This window comes from Taudactylus pleione, unplaced genomic scaffold (genome assembly GCF_031769625.1).
Source record: "Taudactylus pleione unplaced genomic scaffold, aTauple2 ptg000281l, whole genome shotgun sequence".
Taxonomy (NCBI): Eukaryota; Metazoa; Chordata; class Amphibia; order Anura; family Myobatrachidae; genus Taudactylus; species Taudactylus pleione.
The window spans coordinates 1018073-1038126 of record NW_028284683.1 but is presented as its reverse complement, the minus strand read 5'-3'; the positions used below and the strand labels follow the sequence as shown (position 1 = coordinate 1038126).

General features: G+C 50.8%; 1 protein-coding gene across 1 annotated transcript in view; it reads right to left on the bottom strand.

Moving 5' to 3' along the window:
• Nucleotides 1–16505, bottom strand: part of TWF2 (twinfilin actin binding protein 2) — a 95246-nt gene extending 78741 nt beyond the window's left edge. Inside the window, exon 1 of the mRNA XM_088482039.1 lies at nucleotides 16397–16505. Within this exon, the coding sequence (XP_088338165.1) occupies nucleotides 16397–16421 (25 nt within the window). The 5' untranslated portion in view covers nucleotides 16422–16505. The remainder of the gene's footprint in view (nucleotides 1–16396) is intronic.
• Between the last annotated feature and the right edge of the window lie 3549 nt (nucleotides 16506–20054).

Genomic DNA, 20054 nt, shown 5'->3' with positions numbered 1-20054 from the left:
TCACGAAGATCCTTTGCTGTCCCGAGTCCAATAAGGCTCCAAGATGCAGAATCCTCCGAGACGGGATTAGAGTGGACTTCTGCCAGTTGATTAGCCAGCCGTGCCGTTGCAGCAGTGCAATGGTCAGGTCCAAGTGGCGTAACAGGAGCTCTGGAGATCCTGCCACCAATAACAGGTCGTCCAAATACGGCAACATGCGGACTCCCTGCAGCCGCAGAGAAGCCGCCATGACCGCCATCACCTTGGTGAAAACACGTGGTGCTGTTGCCAGGCCAAAAGGTAACGCCCGAAACTGGAAGTGGTCGCTGCTGATTGCAAACCTGAGGAACTGTTGATGGCGCCAAAGAATAGGGACATGCAGGTAAGCGTCCTGTATGTCCAATGACACCAAGTAGTCCCCAGGTTCCAGCGCCAGAATGATGGACCGTAGGGTCTCCATCCGAAACTTCGGGACCCGCAAAGACTTGTTGAGTGCTTTGAGGTTGAGAATCGGACGATATGACCCATTGGGTTTCTGTACCAAAAATAGATTTGAATAGAAACCCTGGCCCCTCTGGGAGAATGGAACCGCCACTATAACTCCAGCCTGGAGCATAGTGTGCAATACCTTCCGCAGCTCCGTAGCCTTGTTCCGGTCTGATGGGAGACCCGTGGTGAAGAAGCGAGCCGGTGGTCTGTGCCGGAAGGAGAGGGCGTATCCGTGGGAAACCACCTCCAGAACCCAAGTGTCTGTCGTAGTGGTCGACCAACACTGGGCGAACTGTAGCAGGCGGCCTCCCACCCTGGGATCCCCCAAAGGGAGGCCCGGACCGTCAGGCCGCAGGCTTGTCATCTGGCTTGGGGGCCGGACGTCTGGTACTCCATGCCTGCTTCCGGGGCTTGACCGATTTCTTAGGGCCAGCCTGTCGAGGAAACGACTGTGGTTTGGGCCTGCCCTGGGCCCTAGATGACCGAAAGGACGATGGTCCCGAACCAGAAGGAGCAGCGGCCGACGGGAGACAGGCAGATTTGGCTGCCGCCAGCGTGGCCACAATCTTATCCAGATCCGGACCGAAGAGAACTTCTCCGGCAAACGGCAACGCTTCCAGACCTTTCTTGGAATCTGCGTCCGCCTTCCAGGATCGCAGCCACAAGGTGCGACGAGCAGCTACCGCTGCTGAAGAAATTCTAGACACCAGAGTACTAATGTCTAGAGCCGCCTCGTTGATGTAGGTGGCCGAATCACGGAGATTGCCAATCAACTCCGCCTGATCGGCCGGACAGTCGGATTCAAAAGAAGCCTCTAATGAATCCGCCCAGCGCTCCATCGCTCTGGCAACCCAGCAAATGGCCATAGCCGGCCGTGCTGCCCCCCCTGCAAGGGAATAAGCGGACTTCAGGCAGATTTCTACCTTGCGGTCCGTAGCATCCTTAAGGGAGGACATGGATGGCATCGGCAATGTGGCACTACGGACAAGACGGGTCACGTGAGAATCCACCTGTGGAGGGGATTCCCACTTCGCAAAATAATTATCCGCGAACGGATAAGCCACCGCCAGGCGTCTCTGCGGCTGGTATCTTTTGCCAGGTTGTTTCCACGCCTCCTCTAAATGGTCCACCAACTGACCCGAAAGAGGAAAGACTGTGGCATCGCCCTTCACATCTTTGAAAAAGGCATACTTAGATTTAGCCGCTGGGGGAACTTCGTCCTCAATCACCAAGGCTGTGCGGACCGCCCGAATAAGTCCAGGAATATATACTTTGGACTTAGCATCAGCGTCCTTAGTATGGAGAGGTTCCTGATCGTAAGGATCTAGAATCTCCCCATCATCAGACGTCCCTTCGTCATCCTCATAAGGAGCGGACAGAGACGCCACCGGCCTTTTATGAGACCGCATCACAGACTCCCCTTGCAACACATCCGACAAGTGCTGTACAGAACTCGTCAGGGAGTTAACCCACGCTGGCTCCCGAGAACCCGGGAGCGGGGAAATAGGGAGACTGTGGGGTACCACCAATTGTCGTGGGAACCCCTGCATGGGTGACGACACCACAGACTGCTGGGACAAACCCATCGGAGTAAACGCGGGCTGCGGAGCTAACTGGCCCACTAAAGCTGTTAACGCCTGAGCGAAACAAGCCCAGGGCGGCTCCTGTACCGGTGCTGTAACCGTAATAGGCCGCGCCATGGACAAACACTGCCGGCAAAGGCCCTCCGCGCTACCCTCCCCCTCCGCTAACGGTACTTTGCACGTGGTACACTGTAGCCGGAGGGGAAAATCACTTTCAGACATGATGGCACCACGTATGTGACCTCTCTCACCAATTAAGTATTAAATAGGCGAGAGACCACCCTGCAGCACCGCACGGGCTTTAGCAGAAAGAACAGGGACAGTAATAAAGCTGACAGTTTAGAGAAGAAAAGATTACAGGCAGCAGCGCTAGCACAGTCACATACAATGCAGAAAAATAACAATTCCTGCACTAACAGCGCTGATCACTCAACTACACAGACACAGGGCCTGGTAGGACACAGCGCTGCATACACAGACCTGACCACAGCGGAGGAGAGGTATGCGGGGGGACCCAGACCACGATGCTTCCGTCCAGCGCTTCCAGCAGCGTTCACCATGCGTTCTGGAGAAGATGGCCGCCGAGGAGCAGAGAGGAGGCTGGCCTGGGGGAGGAGCGCTGCCACAGGACCAGTCGGCAGCATGCAGAGAGGGCTGTGTGCAGCGGGGGAGGCGCCGGCTGTGAGACAGGGAAGGCGCGCTCCCCTGGCATGCATTTAACCCCTGGGACGCCGCAGCGCTACCGCTCTGCTGCGGTCCGCTGTCCCAGGGGGTAGTGGAAGCGCAGGTTGGTCGCCTGGCTCCACGCTGCAGCCAGTCCCCAGGGAGCCCCCTGCCTGGGGACTTAGGACCATGTGATCAGCGGGGACCCACCGCGGGACCCCGCTGCTTACCTCTGTCCCCCTTGAATCCGGCCATGGTCCGGAGCATCTGGGGTCACCGCTAGCTGTGACCCCAGACGCCCACCAGCATCCCCGGATCAGTACCGGCGTTCTGGTACCGGCGGGGTGTAGGGAAGACAGCATGGACGTCAGGACTGACTGTCCATGCTGTTCATCCAGTTGTGCAGCCACAGCTGCATGAAGAATAAGCTTCAGGGGCTCTTCTAGCCCCCACTCCAACAGGTGCACCCGACTCCGGCCGGGCACCAAACTAAACTGAGGTGCCTTGGCCCGGGGGCGGGGTATAGGAGGGGGACCTAGTGCATCCTGGGAGGCTGAAAGCTTAACTCTTTGGTGCCCTGCGACTGACGTCACACCTATACCCTAAGGTATCCTGTGGATACCCTATGGACCCTGAAGTAGAAACACCTCTCAGTATGTCCTGGTACAAATACACCTCTCAGTATGTCCTGGTACAAATACACCTCTCAGTATGTCCTGGTACAAATACACCTCTCAGTATGTCCTGGTACAAATACACCTCTCAGTATGTCCTGGTACAAATACACCTCTCAGTATGTCCTGGTACAAATACACCTCTCAGTATGTCCTGGTACAAATACACCTCTCAGTATGTCCTGGTACAAATACACCTCTCAGTATGTCCTGGTACAAATACACCGCTCAGTATGTCCTGGTGCAAATACACCGCTCAGTATGTCCTGGTGCAAATACACCGCTCAGTATGTCCTGGCGCAAATACACCTCTCAGTATGTCCTGGCGCAAATACACCTCTCAGTATGTCCTGGCACACACACACCTCTCAGTATGTCCTGGTACAAATACACCTCTCAGTATGTCCTGGTACAAATACACCTCTCAGTATGTCCTGGTACAAATACACCTCTCAGTATGTCCTGGTACAAATACACCTCTCAGTATGTCCTGGTACAAATACACCGCTCAGTATGTCCTGGTGCAAATACACCGCTCAGTATGTCCTGGTGCAAATACACCGCTCAGTATGTCCTGGCGCAAATACACCTCTCAGTATGTCCTGGTACCAATACACCTCTCAGTATGTCCTGGCACACACACACCTCTCAGTATGTCCTGGCACAAATACACCTCTCAGTATGTCCTGGTACAAATACACCTCTCAGTATGTCCTGGTACAAATACACCTCTCAGTATGTCCTGGTACAAATACACCGCTCAGTATGTCCTGGTGCAAATACACCGCTCAGTATGTCCTGGTGCAAATACACCGCTCAGTATGTCCTGGCGCAAATACACCTCTCAGTATGTCCTGGCGCAAATACACCTCTCAGTATGTCCTGGCACACACACACCTCTCAGTATGTCCTGGTACAAATACACCTCTCAGTATGTCCTGGTACAAATACACCTCTCAGTATGTCCTGGTACAAATACACCTCTCAGTATGTCCTGGTACAAATACACCTCTCAGTATGTCCTGGTACCAATACACCTCTCAGTATGTCCTGGTACAAATACACCTCTCAGTATATCCTGGTACAAATACACCTCTCAGTATGTCCTGGTACAAATACACCTCTCAGTATGTCCTGGTACAAATACACCTCTCAGTATGTCCTGGTACAAATACACCTCTCAGTATGTCCTGGTACAAATACACCTCTCAGTATGTCCTGGTACAAATACACCTCTCAGTATGTCCTGGTACAAATACACCGCTCAGTATGTCCTGGTGCAAATACACCGCTCAGTATGTCCTGGTGCAAATACACCGCTCAGTATGTCCTGGTGCAAATACACCGCTCAGTATGTCCTGGTGCAAATACACCGCTCAGTATGTCCTGGTGCAAATACACCGCTCAGTATGTCCTGGTGCAAATACACCTCTCAGTATGTCCTGGTGCAAATACACCTCTCAGTATGTCCTGGTGCAAATACACCTCTCAGTATGTCCTGGTGCAAATACACCTCTCAGTATGTCCTGGTGCAAATACACCTCTCAGTATGTCCTGGTACAAATACACCTCTCAGTATGCCCTGGTACAAATACACCTCTCAGTATGTCCTGGTACAAATACACCTCTCAGTATGTCCTGGTACAAATACACCTCTCAGTATGTCCTGGTACAAATACACCTCTCAGTATGTCCTGGTACAAATACACCTCTCAGTATGTCATTTGGGATCACACTGCTTTTCAGAGCCTGCATCACGTCAGACTTTGCCACCTAGTGGCTCTCCACGAGGAACTACATATCTCAGCACGGCCCGAGAGCTCTACTGAACTAAATAAGCTCGCACAGAACTCTGGGAATCGTAGTTTGGCTACAGCTGGAGGGCAATGGTATAACACTTCCAGTACACTCACCAACAACGGTTCTGCTCACACAGAGGGAGAGGTCTCCAAACTTTCATAGACTGTGCTAGATAAATGATAAATGATAGAAGCTGATTGGTTGATTTGGGCAACTTCTGCACTTTATTAATAAAGTTTATTTAATAAATGCTGAGGTCATGTAATGAATTCCGACAGGGGGTCAAATCTGTGTGGAGTTTGCATGTTCTCCCTGTGATTCCTGTAGAATAGATCTGAATGACTCGGTAGCGCGCTCCATAATATGGCGGTGCTATACCAATAGCTGATCATAAAAGGAATTATATTTACGAATAAGACCCATCACGCAATGCTGTCACACACACATTACACTTCAGTGTCAGGGCCTAGAGTCTCCGATGTCCAGGCATCTGCAGGTCTCTGCCCGCACTGAGGGAGATAAGAGTCACGCTTCCTCCCCCAGTTCCTGCACACAGAGACATGCGTGTGTTGTGTTCCTCTATATGAGATAACGTCTTCTGCGGTGAGGGCAGCCATTGCTTGAGATTAACATTATTTTTGAGAATGCAAACACTTGATACACTAGGAACCAGTGACATTTCTGAGGCAAAGAGCGATGGCTGCTCCACGGCAACAAGGCGCAAAGAGCGATGGCTGCTCCACGGCAACAAGGCGCAAAGAGCGATGGCTGCTCCACGGCAACAAGGCGCAAAGAGCGATGGCTGCTCCACGGCAACAAGGCGCAAAGAGCGATGGCTGCTCCACGGCAACAAGGCGCAAAGAGCGATGGCTGCTCCACGGCAACAAGGCGCAAAGAGCGATGGCTGCTCCACGGCAACAAGGCGCAAAGAGCGATGGCTGCTCCACGGCAACAAGGCGCAAAGAGCGATGGCTGCTCCACGGCAACAAGGCGCAAAGAGCGATGGCTGCTCCACGGCAACAAGGCGCAAAGAGCGATGGCTGCTCCACGGCAACAAGGCGCAAAGAGCGATGGCTGCTCCACGGCAACAAGGCGCAAAGAGCGATGGCTGCTCCACGGCAACAAGGCGCAAAGAGCGATGGCTGCTCCACGGCAACAAGGCGCAAAGAGCGATGGCTGCTCCACGGCAACAAGGCGCAAAGAGCGATGGCTGCTCCACGGCAACAAGGCGCAAAGAGCGATGGCTGCTCCACGGCAACAAGGCGCAAAGAGCGATGGCTGCTCCACGGCAACAAGGCGCAAAGAGCGATGGCTGCTCCACGGCAACAAGGCGCAAAGAGCGATGGCTGCTCCACGGCAACAAGGCGCAAAGAGCGATGGCTGCTCCACGGCAACAAGGCGCAAAGAGCGATGGCTGCTCCACGCAACAAGGCGCAAAGAGAGATGGCTGCTCCACGGCAACAAGGCGCAAAGAGCGATCTCTGCTCTACGGTAACAAGGCGCAAAGAGGATCGCTGCTCCACGGCAACAAGGCGCAAAGAGCGATCTCTGCTCTATCGTAACAAGGCGCAAAGAGGATCGCTGCTCCGTGGCAACAAGGCCAAAAAGCGATCTCTGCTTTACAATTATAGCAACACACAAAACCACGATATAACAGTAACATGCAAACAGCGGTTTGAGCAGAATAACAGAAACACGTGATCCATGCTCTACAATTATAACACAAACCACAATCCAAGTTTTAACCCTCCACATTAGCCCAGTACCCACAGTCAGCCCTCCCCATTACACCGGTGCCCACAGTCAGCCCTCCCCATTACACCAGTGCCCACAGTCAGCCCTCCACATTACACCAGTGCCCACAGTCAGCCCTCCACATTACACCAGTGCCCACAGTCAGCCCTCCACATTACACCAGTGCCCACAGTCAGCCCTCCACATTAGCCCAGTACCCACAGTCAGCCCTCCCCATTACACCGGTGCCCACAGTCAGCCCTCCCCATTACACCGGTGCCCACAGTCAGCCCTCCACATTACACCAGTGCCCACAGTCAGCCCTCCCCATTACACCAGTACCCACAGTCAGCCCTCCCCATTACACCAGTGCCCACAGTCAGCCCTCCCCATTACACCAGTGCCCACAGTCAGCCCTCCCCATTACACCAGTGCCCACAGTCAGCCCTCCCCATTACACCAGTGCCCACAGTCAGCCCTCCCCATTACACCAGTGCCCACAGTCAGCCCTCCCCATTACACCGGTGCCCACAGTCAGCCCTCCCCATTACACCGGTACCCACAGTCAGCCCTCCCCATTACACCGGTACCCACAGTCAGCCCTCCGCATTACACCAGTACCCACAGTCAGCCCTCCCCATTACACCGGTACCCACAGTCAGCCCTCCCCATTACACCGGTACCCACAGTCAGCCCTCCCCATTACACCAGTACCCACAGTCAGCCCTCCCCATTACACCAGTACCCACAGTCAGCCCTCCCCATTACACCAGTACCCACAGTCAGCCCTCCCCATTACACCAGTACCCACAGTCAGCCCTCCCCATTACACCAGTACCCACAGTCAGTCCTCCACATTACACCAGTACCCACAGTCAGCCCTCCCCATTACACCAGTACCCACAGTCAGCCCTCCGCATTACACCAGTACCCACAGTCAGCCCTCCCCATTACACCGGTACCCACAGTCAGCCCTCCCCATTACACCAGTACCCACAGTCAGCCCTCCCCATTACACCAGTACCCACAGTCAGCCCTCCCCATTACACCAGTACCCACAGTCAGTCCTCCACATTACACCAGTACCCACAGTCAGCCCTCCGCATTACACCAGTACCCACAGTCAGCCCTCCACATTACACCAGTGCCCACAGTCAGCCCTCCACATTACACCAGTGCCCACAGTCAGCCCTCCGCATTACACCAGTAGGCATACCCCTCCCCATTACACCAGTACCCATACTCCTCCCCATTACACCAGTATCCATACTGCCCCCCATTACACCAGTACCCATACCCCTCCCCATTACACCAGTACCCATACCCCTCCCCACTACACACACAGTAGAGAAATCACATGGCATTAGTGTCACTCTCCCTCTCATTGGCTGAAGTGACATCAGTAACACATCCCGCATGTCAGCACCAGGGGCCACGTTGCCTTTACTACCAATGACGTTTCCTTCACCATAATAAACACAAATGACGCCTTCCATAGACAATTCCCAACAGTTCACAGCTCACCAGCTATTACTGCCCACCCCTGAGCTAGACTTACAGGGCATTCAGCAACTATGAGAACGGACAAACCATGCTGCAATGCAAGGGGGGCACATGTAGGGTACTTACTGACAGTAAGGATGCATACACGCCAGGACGATATCGGCACAATTTGGCCAAATCGTAATGACAAACCAGGCATATTGTGCAGTGTGTATGCCCAATTTGCGCGCTCCCGCGGTCGCATGCGATATCGTGTGATTGACTGTGCAGAACGGCCAATCACACGATATCGCATCGAAGGCTGAAGGACAGAACAGTGATTGTTTCGTCATTCTATAAATCTGTGTGTACCGGCAATCACGCGATGTCCAGGGTAAAGGCAAATCGCCCTGCACATGGGCACGATTGCCGGTCGTTTAGTTGTGTTACAGGGCAGCTGTATTCTTACACTGCAGGGACACGCCGCTCCCACTCTCTACGCACAATTCCCCCCACCCACAGTGCAGCGTGGGTTTAACAAGGTTCAAAATCGCTCTTTTTTTGGCATCGCTCCAAACCCTGAGCCAGCCGACGGATGCTTGCACAATGGAAGCCCAACGTTACCGTTACACATATCAACCAATGCAAATATTCCTCAGCTACAAGTGCCTGGAAAATATAAATATACAGGGGTATATTTACTAAACTGCGGATTTTTAGAAGGGGAGATGTTGCCTATAGCAACCAACCAGATTCTAGCTATCATCTTCCAGAAGGTGCTAGGTAAATGTTAAGTATAATCCTATTGGTTGCTATGGGCAACATCCCCACTTCTAAAAAACACTGCACCTTAGTAAATTCACTTCACAGTGTCCATTGTAGGCTTCATTCCTACCCCCATTGGGCAGTTACACCACACTCCAGCCTAATTCTCCATTGCACCCCCCCCCCTAGATTGTAAGCTCTCAGGAGCAGAGTCCTCAACACCTTGCATCACATACTGAGCTCTGTACGTCGTCCTTCTTGTCAAGGCCCGAGTCTAATGTCAGTCTCTCAGGACTAAGGGCAGAGGGACTTGCCTAACACACAGAACAATCACTTCACTTCCATTAGCAGCAAAGTGAAGTCGGAGTCAATGACCCGGCATCATACAGTACAGAGTACGACTACGCATGAGCTGGCACGCTATACAGTACTGCCCCCGGCTCATCCACTCCCACTGCGCTGGCAGAACAGGACTCATGGCGAATAAAGGCTGAGGGCACCGGCTCCAGGGACCGGGTAATGACCCCCTTATCTGATCTCAGGCCTTTAGCCATTAATGTTACGCCGTTGAGAAACCCGGATGCCTACGAGTGCTGCCCCACACCCTCATGGCGTTCCTATTCATACTTCTATGTGCTTTGGCAGAATGGCGTGGCCAGCAGCATCTGCCAGGCGAGAGGAACAGAACAGCGATTCGTCCCGTGGTAACAAGTTTCAGCATGTTACAGGGGCCGGGGATCAGGCAGCCGAGACGAAGCACACAGAGAGAAAAGGTGCAACGTACCAGACATGCCCCAGCCCTGAGCCTCATATTACTGTCACCATTGTGAACAATTGATGTTATCCACAGACTATTACCAACTGTGAGTCCCCCGTCGCACGCCAGCGCTCATCTCCCAGTGATCGCACATATGCGCTATAGCACGTCTTTTACTTCAAAATTATAGTGGAGGACGCACTTCACAAAATAATGGAGTCCCAGGGGACGCGCTCTGCAACCAATGACTATCTGGCTGAGACGCGCTGCATCCAATAGTCTCCGGCCGCTATGCTCTGCGGCCAATAGGAGCCTGCCCTGTATCTTGCTGCAATAGGCAACGGAAAGATCATCCGCTGGGGAGACTAGGAGTCGTCGGGTATTGGCGCCTTGTTTAGCTTGTCGCGATCGGCCGGGCAGCACCAAGACTGGGAGGAGAGGTGTGCGCAAGCTGCTGGCAACATTTGGCTGCATGGATGCCAGGAGCCCCCAAGGATCATGCAAGTGGGGGGTTTAGGGCGGAATTCAATTGTTTCCAGCACCCATCGCGCCGGACGGAGCTATTCAATTGTTGCTCCAGTGGGGCGCCGTCACCTGCCAGCTCTCCATTTCATCTCGCAGCCCCAGAGGGGTGCTAGCTGAAATCAGCAATAAGTGACCAGTTTGGGCGCCCAAGCGGCACTTTTCGCGATCGCGCCCTGCACTTTGGTCGGGGTTAGCCGATTTACGCGGCTAAACCCTACCACTTTGGGTGCGATCAGCACGAAAAGCTGGAACAATTGCATAGCGGTCCGCAATCTCCCGCCACTTTAGACGGGAGATCCGGGCCGCGAGAACAATTGAATTCCGCCCTTAGTCTGCTAATAAAAATAGGGAGTAATCAGCAGAATGGGCTGCACTTGTGTCTATTGTAAGTAAAGGCTGAAAATTCCCATAAAGCGGATATAGCAGCCATGAAAAGCAATAAAGGGTACAGTATAAAACACCACAACATTAATAACACATGTAAAATCAGGCGCCAAGTCACAGAAGTAGTCGCAGGTAGGGCTCCGCAGAGCCATGAGGAAGAGTTATTCACTACGCAAAACGCGTTGGTGGCGTTCTGCACTTACCTGGCCTTGATAGGAGACGTCTGTACAGAGGGCCTGATTCAGAAGCGCTCGCAAAAAGCGAGTGCTCGCTCTGAATCAGGGCGGGCGCTTGTTTTTTTTAGTTGCGGCCTCTTGGCCCCTCGCATAGCTGTGGGTTACCACCCACAGCTTATGCAAGCGGCCAGGATGATGGTCAAGACCATCGCGGCCATCGGGCTTGCGACGAGACCCTTGTGGTAGGGTCTCGTGGCCGCAAGCCCCAGAGAGCTTCTGGGGCTTCGCATGGGAACGCCTCCATTTGTGAAGCCACCCACCCCCGCCACGCCTACAAAATGTGGCGAGTTGACGATCAACATCGACAGCCACCCCTTTCGCAGTGTGCCACGGAGCGAGTGCTTTTAGCGCTCGCTCAAGGGCTCACGTGCGCACTGGGTCACCATCGACCCGCTTGCGAACGGGTCTGAATCAGGCCCAGAGCCCGACCTGTGACTACTTCTGTGACCGGGTTGAGAAGGAAAGGAGGATCAGAAGTCTCCTAACTTTACTAAAACTGAAACGCTCCCCACAAGGGCGGACGCGGTACGTTCCATTTATACCACACGCCTGTAGGACTTAGTTTATAAACGGTTAGTTGGAAAAAACTGACCGGTTCTATACTGCGCTGTTTTTCATATTATCTCTGGTGCAGTTCCATTAGAAGAGGATTTGCTGCATGTATTGCTCTCGTTTTGGTTTTATTTGGAGAATTATTGTATTTTAACAAATTGCTTTGGTTTGAACATACTGCACTTAGGTGGCGATTCAATTGTCAGCGCCAGGCGCCCGACGGAGCAATTCGGGTGTGAACAGGCGCCAGCATTTCTGCTCACCACCTCCGGAGGCGAGCAGAAATGTACGATAAGTCCGTCGTTTGGGCGCCATAACCAGGACTATTATTTTTTTATTATTAAGTTTCTTATATTGTGCAGCGTACAGTATTCCGTTGTTCTTTTACAATTGTAAACAGTAATAGAACAAAACTGGGTAATAACAGAGGTAGGACGGCCCTGCTTCCAAGGTCACAATTTATAGGGTTTAGTCATTTAAACCCGATCTAATTGGGTGCGACAAGCGCAATAATTAATGGGTGCTGAAAAACAACTGAATCGCCCCCTGTGTGTTCCTTTTCTCCTAACAACTTTTCATCCAAACGGAGGAGCGACCTGACCTAAGACTGCTGGAGCCCAGAAATGAAATAAATAATATATATATATATATACACACACACACCCACACTGCCATAGGTAATGAGAGCACACTGAAGGTTTTCTATCTATTGCACCCATCTGTGTTTTATTGTTGCCCAGTACGCACCCTATCACTATCTTCATGTAATATTTTCTGGTACAGTTGTGTTCCCTCAATACACCATGCAGCGCCATATGCCTGGTGTAGGTGAGCCCATGCAGCTCTGGTAGCGTTGGGCATCTTTTGTAAATCTAAAGATGGGTACACACTGAGACAATGTGTGCCAGAACAAAATGGCGGCCGCTGGGTCGACACATATCATATCCTGGGTACACGTAAGAACGAAGTAATGAACGACCGAACAATCCCTCGTTGCGTCCTCCACAAACATGCATGGAGCCACAAGCGATATCTTCAGCGTGCAGCACATCAAACCTGACGACATGGCATGTGATCGCGGGAGCGCGCATATTGTGCATGCGCACTGCACGATTGGCCAGATCGGAACGACATCGTCTCAGTGTGTACCCAGCTTAAGTCGCAATGTGATGTGACTAGGACGCACCTGGAGACTGTGCGGATTAGAAATTTTACTACGATTCAGCGGCCGCAGCATTTTTCCACGCCAAGCGCCATTTACATTACATGCACACAGATGTAGACGTGTCACATACAATCAGCAGTAGCGTTAGTTTCCTGGGGCTTCCTAGTTGCGTCACGTCGCGGCTAACGTATGGGAGTAACTGATGATCAGCAATTTGCTCCTAAATGCCAGAAAACAGATGAAAATGGCGTCAGACAAGTTTGTTAAATGTTTGATCAAAATAATTTGTTCAAACAACAGTTTTTGTCCATTTTCCGGCGTTTGGGAGCAAATTGCTGATCCTCGGTTACTCCCATACGTTACCAGATTTTCATTCCAACCAATCAACTAGTTGGCTGGTTGGAGAGAATATCTTTAAGTGTGTACTCAGCCTTAGACGCATTTTGGGGACAAAACGACACAGGAAAAAAAAAGACACCCGGTGCTGCAGAGGCTCACCGGTCACGCCACGAGAGGATGTTTGATGCGATGGCAGCAAAGCTGAGCGAGGACACTCGTGTCTCATCATTTATCATCTCAGCTATATGTAGTGAAAAGCTGATGTAGCAGCTGATTGGCTGTAGAGTTTGGCCACAATGTAACCCAGCCACTAACTCACTTCCTCCGCCTAACAGAGAGAGTCACCCGTACATGGCGCAATACCCGTAGCGCTAGTACAGAAAGAGGAAGGGTACTTTCACCAACTTAATAACCTCTTTAAATCAGATGCATCACGAAAGTGCTCAGATCTTACGCTGTACCCTGTGTGCAGGTAAGGAGAGCGTATCACTGCTTGTGTGCCAACAGCTGAGCGCATAAACTGTGTGCAGGTCGGGATAACACATCACTGCTTGTGTGCCAACAGCTGAGCGCGTACACTGTGTGCAGGTAAGGAGAGCGTATCACTGCTTGTGTGCCAACAACTGAGCGCGTACACTGTGTGCAGGTGGGGAAAACACATCACTGCTTGTGTGCCAACAGCTGAGCACGTACACTGTGTGCAGGCAAGGAGAGCGTATCACTGCTTGTGTGCCAACAGCTGAGCGCATACACTGTGTGCAGGTGGGGAAAACATATCACTGCTTCTGTGCCAACAACTGAGCACGTACACTGTGTGCAGGTGGGGAAAACACATCACTGCTTGTGTGCCAACAGCTAAGCGCATACACTGTGTGCAGGTGGGGAAAACACATCACTGCTTGTGTGCCAACAGCTGAACGCATACACTGTGTGCAGGTGGGGAAAACACATCACTGCTTGTGTGCCAACAGCTGAGCGTGTACACTGTGTGCAGGTAAGGAGAGCGTATCACTGCTTGTGTGCCAACAACTGAGCGCAGGTAAGGAGAGCGTATCACTGCTTGTGTGCCAACAACTGAGCGCGTACACTGTGTGCAGGTGGGGAAAACACATCACTGCTTGTGTGCCAACAGCTGAGCACGTACACTGTGTGCAGGTAAGCAGAGCGTATCACTGCTCGTGTGACAAATGCTCAGAGCTTACACTGTGTGCAGGTAAGAGCATATCACTGCTCGTGTGACAAATGCTCAGAGCACAGACTGTGTGCAGGTAAGAAGAGCCTATCACTGCTCGTGTGACAAGTGCTCAGAGCTTACACTGTGTGCAGGTAAGGAGAGCGTATCACTGCTAGTATGACAAGTGCTCAGAGCACACACTGTGTGCAGGTAAGGAGAGCGTATCACTGCTCGTGTGACAAATGCTCAGAGCACACACTGTGTGCAGGTAAGGAGAGCGTATCACTGCTCGTGTGACAAATGCTCAGAGCACATACTGTGTGCAGGTAAGGAGAGCGTATCACTGCTCGTGTGACAAATGCTCAGAGCTTACACTGTGTGCAGGTAAGGAGAGTCTATCACTGCTAGTATGACAAGTGCTCAGAGCTTACACTGTGTGCAGGTAAGGAGAGCGTATCACTGCTAGTATGACAAGTGCTCAGAGCATACACTGTGTGCAGGTAAGGAGAGCATATCACTGCTAGTATGACAAGTGCTCAGAGCATACACTGTGTGCAGGTAAGGAGAGCATATCACTGCTAGTATGACAAGTGCTCAGAGCATACACTGTGTGCAGGTAAGGAGAGCATATCACTGCTAGTATGACAAGTGCTCAGAGCATACACTGTGTGCAGGTAAGAGCATATCACTGCTCGTGTGACAAATGCTCAGAGCTTACACTGTGTGCAGGTAAGGAGAGCGCATCACTGCTCGTGTGACAAGTGCTCAGAGCACATACTGTGTGCAGGTAAGGAGAGCGTATCACTGCTCGTGTGACAAGTGCTCAGAGCATACACTGTGTGCAGGTAAGGAGAGCATATCACTGCTAGTATGACAAATGCTCAGAGCACACACTGTGTGCAGGTAAGGAGAGCATATCACTGCTAGTATGACAAGTGCTCAGAGCATACACTGTGTGCAGGTAAGGAGAGCATATCACTGCTAGTATGACAAATGCTCAGAGCACACACTGTGTGCAGGTAAGGAGAGCATATCACTGCTAGTATGACAAGTGCTCAGAGCATACACTGTGTGCAGGTAAGAGCATATCACTGCTCGTGTGACAAATGCTCAGAGCTTACACTGTGTGCAGGTAAGGAGAGCGCATCACTGCTCGTGTGACAAGTGCTCAGAGCACATACTGTGTGCAGGTAAGGAGAGCGTATCACTGCTCGTGTGACAAGTGCTCAGAGCACAGACTGTGTGCAGGTAAGAAGAGCCTATCACTGCTCGTGTGACAAGTGCTCAGAGCATACACTGTGTGCAGGTAAGGAGAGTGTATCACTGCCAGTATGACAAATGCTCAGAGCTTACACTGTGTGCAGGTAAGGAGAGCCTATCACTGCTCGTGTGACAAATGCTCAGAGCACACACTGTGTGCAGGTAAGAAGAGCCTATCACTGCTCGTGTGACAAGGGCTCAGAGCACAGACTGTGTGCAGGTAAGAAGAGCCTATCACTGCTCGTGTGACAAGTGCTCAGAGCATACACTGTGTGCAGGTAAGGAGAGTGTATCACTGCCAGTATGACAAATGCTCAGAGCTTACACTGTGTGCAGGTAAGGAGAGCCTATCACTGCTCGTGTGACAAGTGCTCAGAGCACACACTGTGTGCAGGTAAGGAGAGCCTATCACTGCTAGTATGACAAGTGCTCAGAGCACAGACTGTGTGCAGGTAAGAAGAGCCTATCACTGCTCGTGTGACAAGTGCTCAGAGCATACACTGTGTGCAGGTAAGGAGAGTGTATCACTGCCAGTATGACAAATGCTCAGAGCTTACACTGTGTGCAGGTAAGGAGAGCCTATCACTGCTCGTGTGACAAGTGCTCAGAGCACACACTGTGTGCAGGTAAGGAGAGCGTATCACTGCTAGTATGACAAGTGCTCAGAGGGCAGGAGCTCATACTGTAACCTGGCTATGGTGCAATCGTGTGTGGGAGGGTAAGCCCCAGAAGCAGCTACATCTATATTATATATACACACACAGCCCTAGTGAGCAGGCCTCGCTCGGTGCCGGTCTCACACACACCCGGCCAGGCCCGGGGGGTAGGTACATACCGTGGATGCCGGTCTGGTGCGCCATGTCAGGACAGCCCGGGATCAGGGAGCGGCTCACACACTGCGCTGGGGGCGGGGCCGGGGACTCGGGGGGCGGGGCTAGCGCGGGAGGCGAATCTATTACTAAAACAGCGATTTCCAGAGCACCAACGCACAGCATGCTGGGAACACCGCGGGTCACGCCGGGAAAGGTAGTTCCCTGACGTAACCAATATACCACGTGTCACTGAGGTTCTTCCTACGCCCCCTTCACCAAGTACATTATTACTGTGATAACTGAGTGCTGCACCCAATCCATCATATTATTTATTATAGTGTGACCCCTACACTCAGTGCTGCACCCAATCCATCATATTATTTATTATAGTGTGACCCCTACACTCAGTGCTGCACCCAATCCATCATATTATTTATTATAGTGTGACCCCTACACTCAGTGCTGCACCCAATCCATCATATTATTTATTATAGTGTGACCCCTACACTCAGTGCTGCACCCAATCCATCATATTATTTATTATAGTGTGACCCCCTACACTCAGTGCTGCACCCAATCCATCATAATATTTATTATAGTGTGACCCCCTACACTCAGTGCTGCACCCAATCCATCATATTATTTATTATAGTGTGACCCCTACACTCAGTGCTGCACCCAATACATCATATTATTTATTATAGTGTGACCCCCTACACTCAGTGCTGCACCCAATCCATCATAATATTTATTATAGTGTGACCCCTACACTCAGTGCTGCACCCAATCCATCATAATATTTATTATAGTGTGACCCCCTACACTCAGTGCTGCACCCAATCCATCATAATATTTATTATAGTGTGACCCCCTACACTCAGTGCTGCACCCAATCCATCATAATATTTATTATAGTGTGACCCCCTACACTCAGTGCTGCACCCAATCCATCATATTTATTATAGTGTGACCCTACACTCAGTGCTGCACCCAATCCATCATATTATTTATTATAGTGTGACCCCCTACACTCAGTGCTGCACCCAATCCATCATAATATTTATTATAGTGTGACCCCTACACTCAGTGCTGCACCCAATCCATCATAATATTTATTATAGTGTGACCCCCTACACTCAGTGCTGCACCCAATCCATCATAATATTTATTATAGTGTGACCCCCTACACTCAGTGCTGCACCCAATCCATCATAATATTTATTATAGTGTGACCCCCTACACTCAGTGCTGCACCCAATACATCATATTATTTATTATAGTGTGACCCCTACACTCAGTGCTGCACCCAATCCATCATAATATTTATTATAGTGTGACCCCTAAACTCAGTGCTGCACCCAATACATCATATTATTTATTATAGTGTGACCCCCTACACTCAGTGCTGCACCCAATACATCATATTATTTATTATAGTGTGACCCCCTACACTCAGTGCTGCACCCAATACATCATATTATTTATTATAGTGTGACCCCCTACACTCAGTGCTGCACCCAATACATCATATTATTTGTTATAGTGTGACCCCTACACTCAGTGCTGCACCCAATACATCATATTATTTATTATAGTGTGACCCCTACACTCAGTGCTGCACCCAATACATCATATTATTTATTATAGTGTGACCCCTACACTCAGTGCTGCAACCAATACATCATATTATTTATTATAGTGTGACCCCCTACACTCAGTGCTGCACCCAATACATCATATTATTTATTATAGTGTGACCCCCTACACTCAGTGCTGCACCCAATACATCATAATATTTATTATAGTGTGACCCCCTACACTCAGTGCTGCACCCAATACATCATATTATTATAGTGTGACCACTACACTCAGTACCTGCACCTAGTATATTATATTATTACATTGTTAGCCCCACACTCAGTGCTTGCACCTAGTATATTATATACACTATTAGTATATTATTACACTGTTACCCCCCAGTCAGTGCTTGCACCTAGTATATTATATTATTATAGTGTTACCCCTACACTCAGTAACTGCACCTAGTACATTATATTAGTGTTACACGTACACTCACTACCTGCACCTAGTACATTATTACACTGTTACTCCCACACTCAGTGCTGCACCTAGTATATTATATTATTACACTGTGAGCCCTACTCCGAGTCCATACCTCCCAGCTCCCATCTCCTTGGTCACCTCCACAGGTGTCTTGCTCTTGGAGGACATGGTAGAATCCAAGGCAATCCCCACACACGAAGCTGTAGAAACAGATGTGGGCAATAAGGGGAGAGTGCAATGAATGTAATGCCGCACCATTGATAAAAAAGTGGGGCATAAGTAAATGGGGGCACAGCAAACCCCTTATCCTAATACATGTGCTGCAGAATATTTGTGTGCTAGATAACTGGTATTAAATAAGGCTTCATGCTAGCTAATGAGAGTTAAGGTAAAAATTAACCTTTTTTAACTCTCTTTCTTCAAAGTCCATAAGGTCCACAGGGAGACCTTGGGGTGTAGGTGGTGGTTGAGGACCAGGCACCACGCAGTTAAAGCTTTCAGCTCCCAGGATGCATCAGTCCATTCCCCTATACCCCACCCCCGAGGCACCTCAGTTTGTGACAAGCCAAAGGCCGAAGGAGAAGTGAGAAGGAAGACTGGTACACACAAGAATCACACTCTCACGGAGGAGACAGGAAACCGGTGACCAGAGACATAGCCCATATGAAGCCAGGTGCGTCAAGGCGGGTGCCCTGTGGATCCTATGGACTTCAGAGAAAGAGTTAACAAAGGTTTTACCATAACTCATAGTCTTCTACAGGGTCCATAGGGCTCCACAGGGAGACCTTGGGGATGTCCCAAATCAATCATTTAAGGGTGGGGATGCTCCTGAGTAGAGGATCCGGCGCCCAAATGAAGCATCCTAAGAGGCAAATGTATCAAAGGCATAAAACCTCAGAAATGTATGGACAGGGGACCACATGGTCGCCTTACAAAGCTGTTCAGTTGAGGCGCCACGGCGAGCTGCCCACAAAGGACCCACATAGCGAGTAGAATGAGCAGTAACAGTAGCCAGTACAGGAAGGCATGTCTGCGTGTAAGCCTGTGAGATAGACATGCGAAGCTATCTACCCAATGTCTGTTTGTTGGCTGGTCATCCCTTCTTGTGAAATCCATAGAGCACAAATAAGGAGTCTGATCTCCAAAGGGAACTGGTACGGTCCACATATATCCTGAGGGCCTGGACCACATCCAAGGAGGCCTCACCTGTCGATAGGTCTGGTGACTACAATTTCCTCATTAATATGGAAACTAGTAACTTTTGGAAGGAAACCAGGGCGAGTCCAAAGTACACCACTGTCCTGATGGAATATCAGAAATGGGGAGGGACAGGAGAGCACCCCTAAATCTGACACCTTTCTCGCGAATGCCATAGCCAGATGATAAAGAGTCTTCGCTGTGAGCCACTTGATTTCCACAGAATCCAGGGGTTCAAATGGAGGACCCTGGAGGGCACAAAGCACTACTGACAAATCCCATGGAGCCACTGGAGGGACAAAGGTAGGTTGTATACGGAGGACACACTGGAGGAAGGTGTGGACACCCAGAAGTGGAGCAAGTCTACGCTGGAACCAAATGGATAGAGCAGAGACATGCACTTTCAGTGAAGACAGGAGG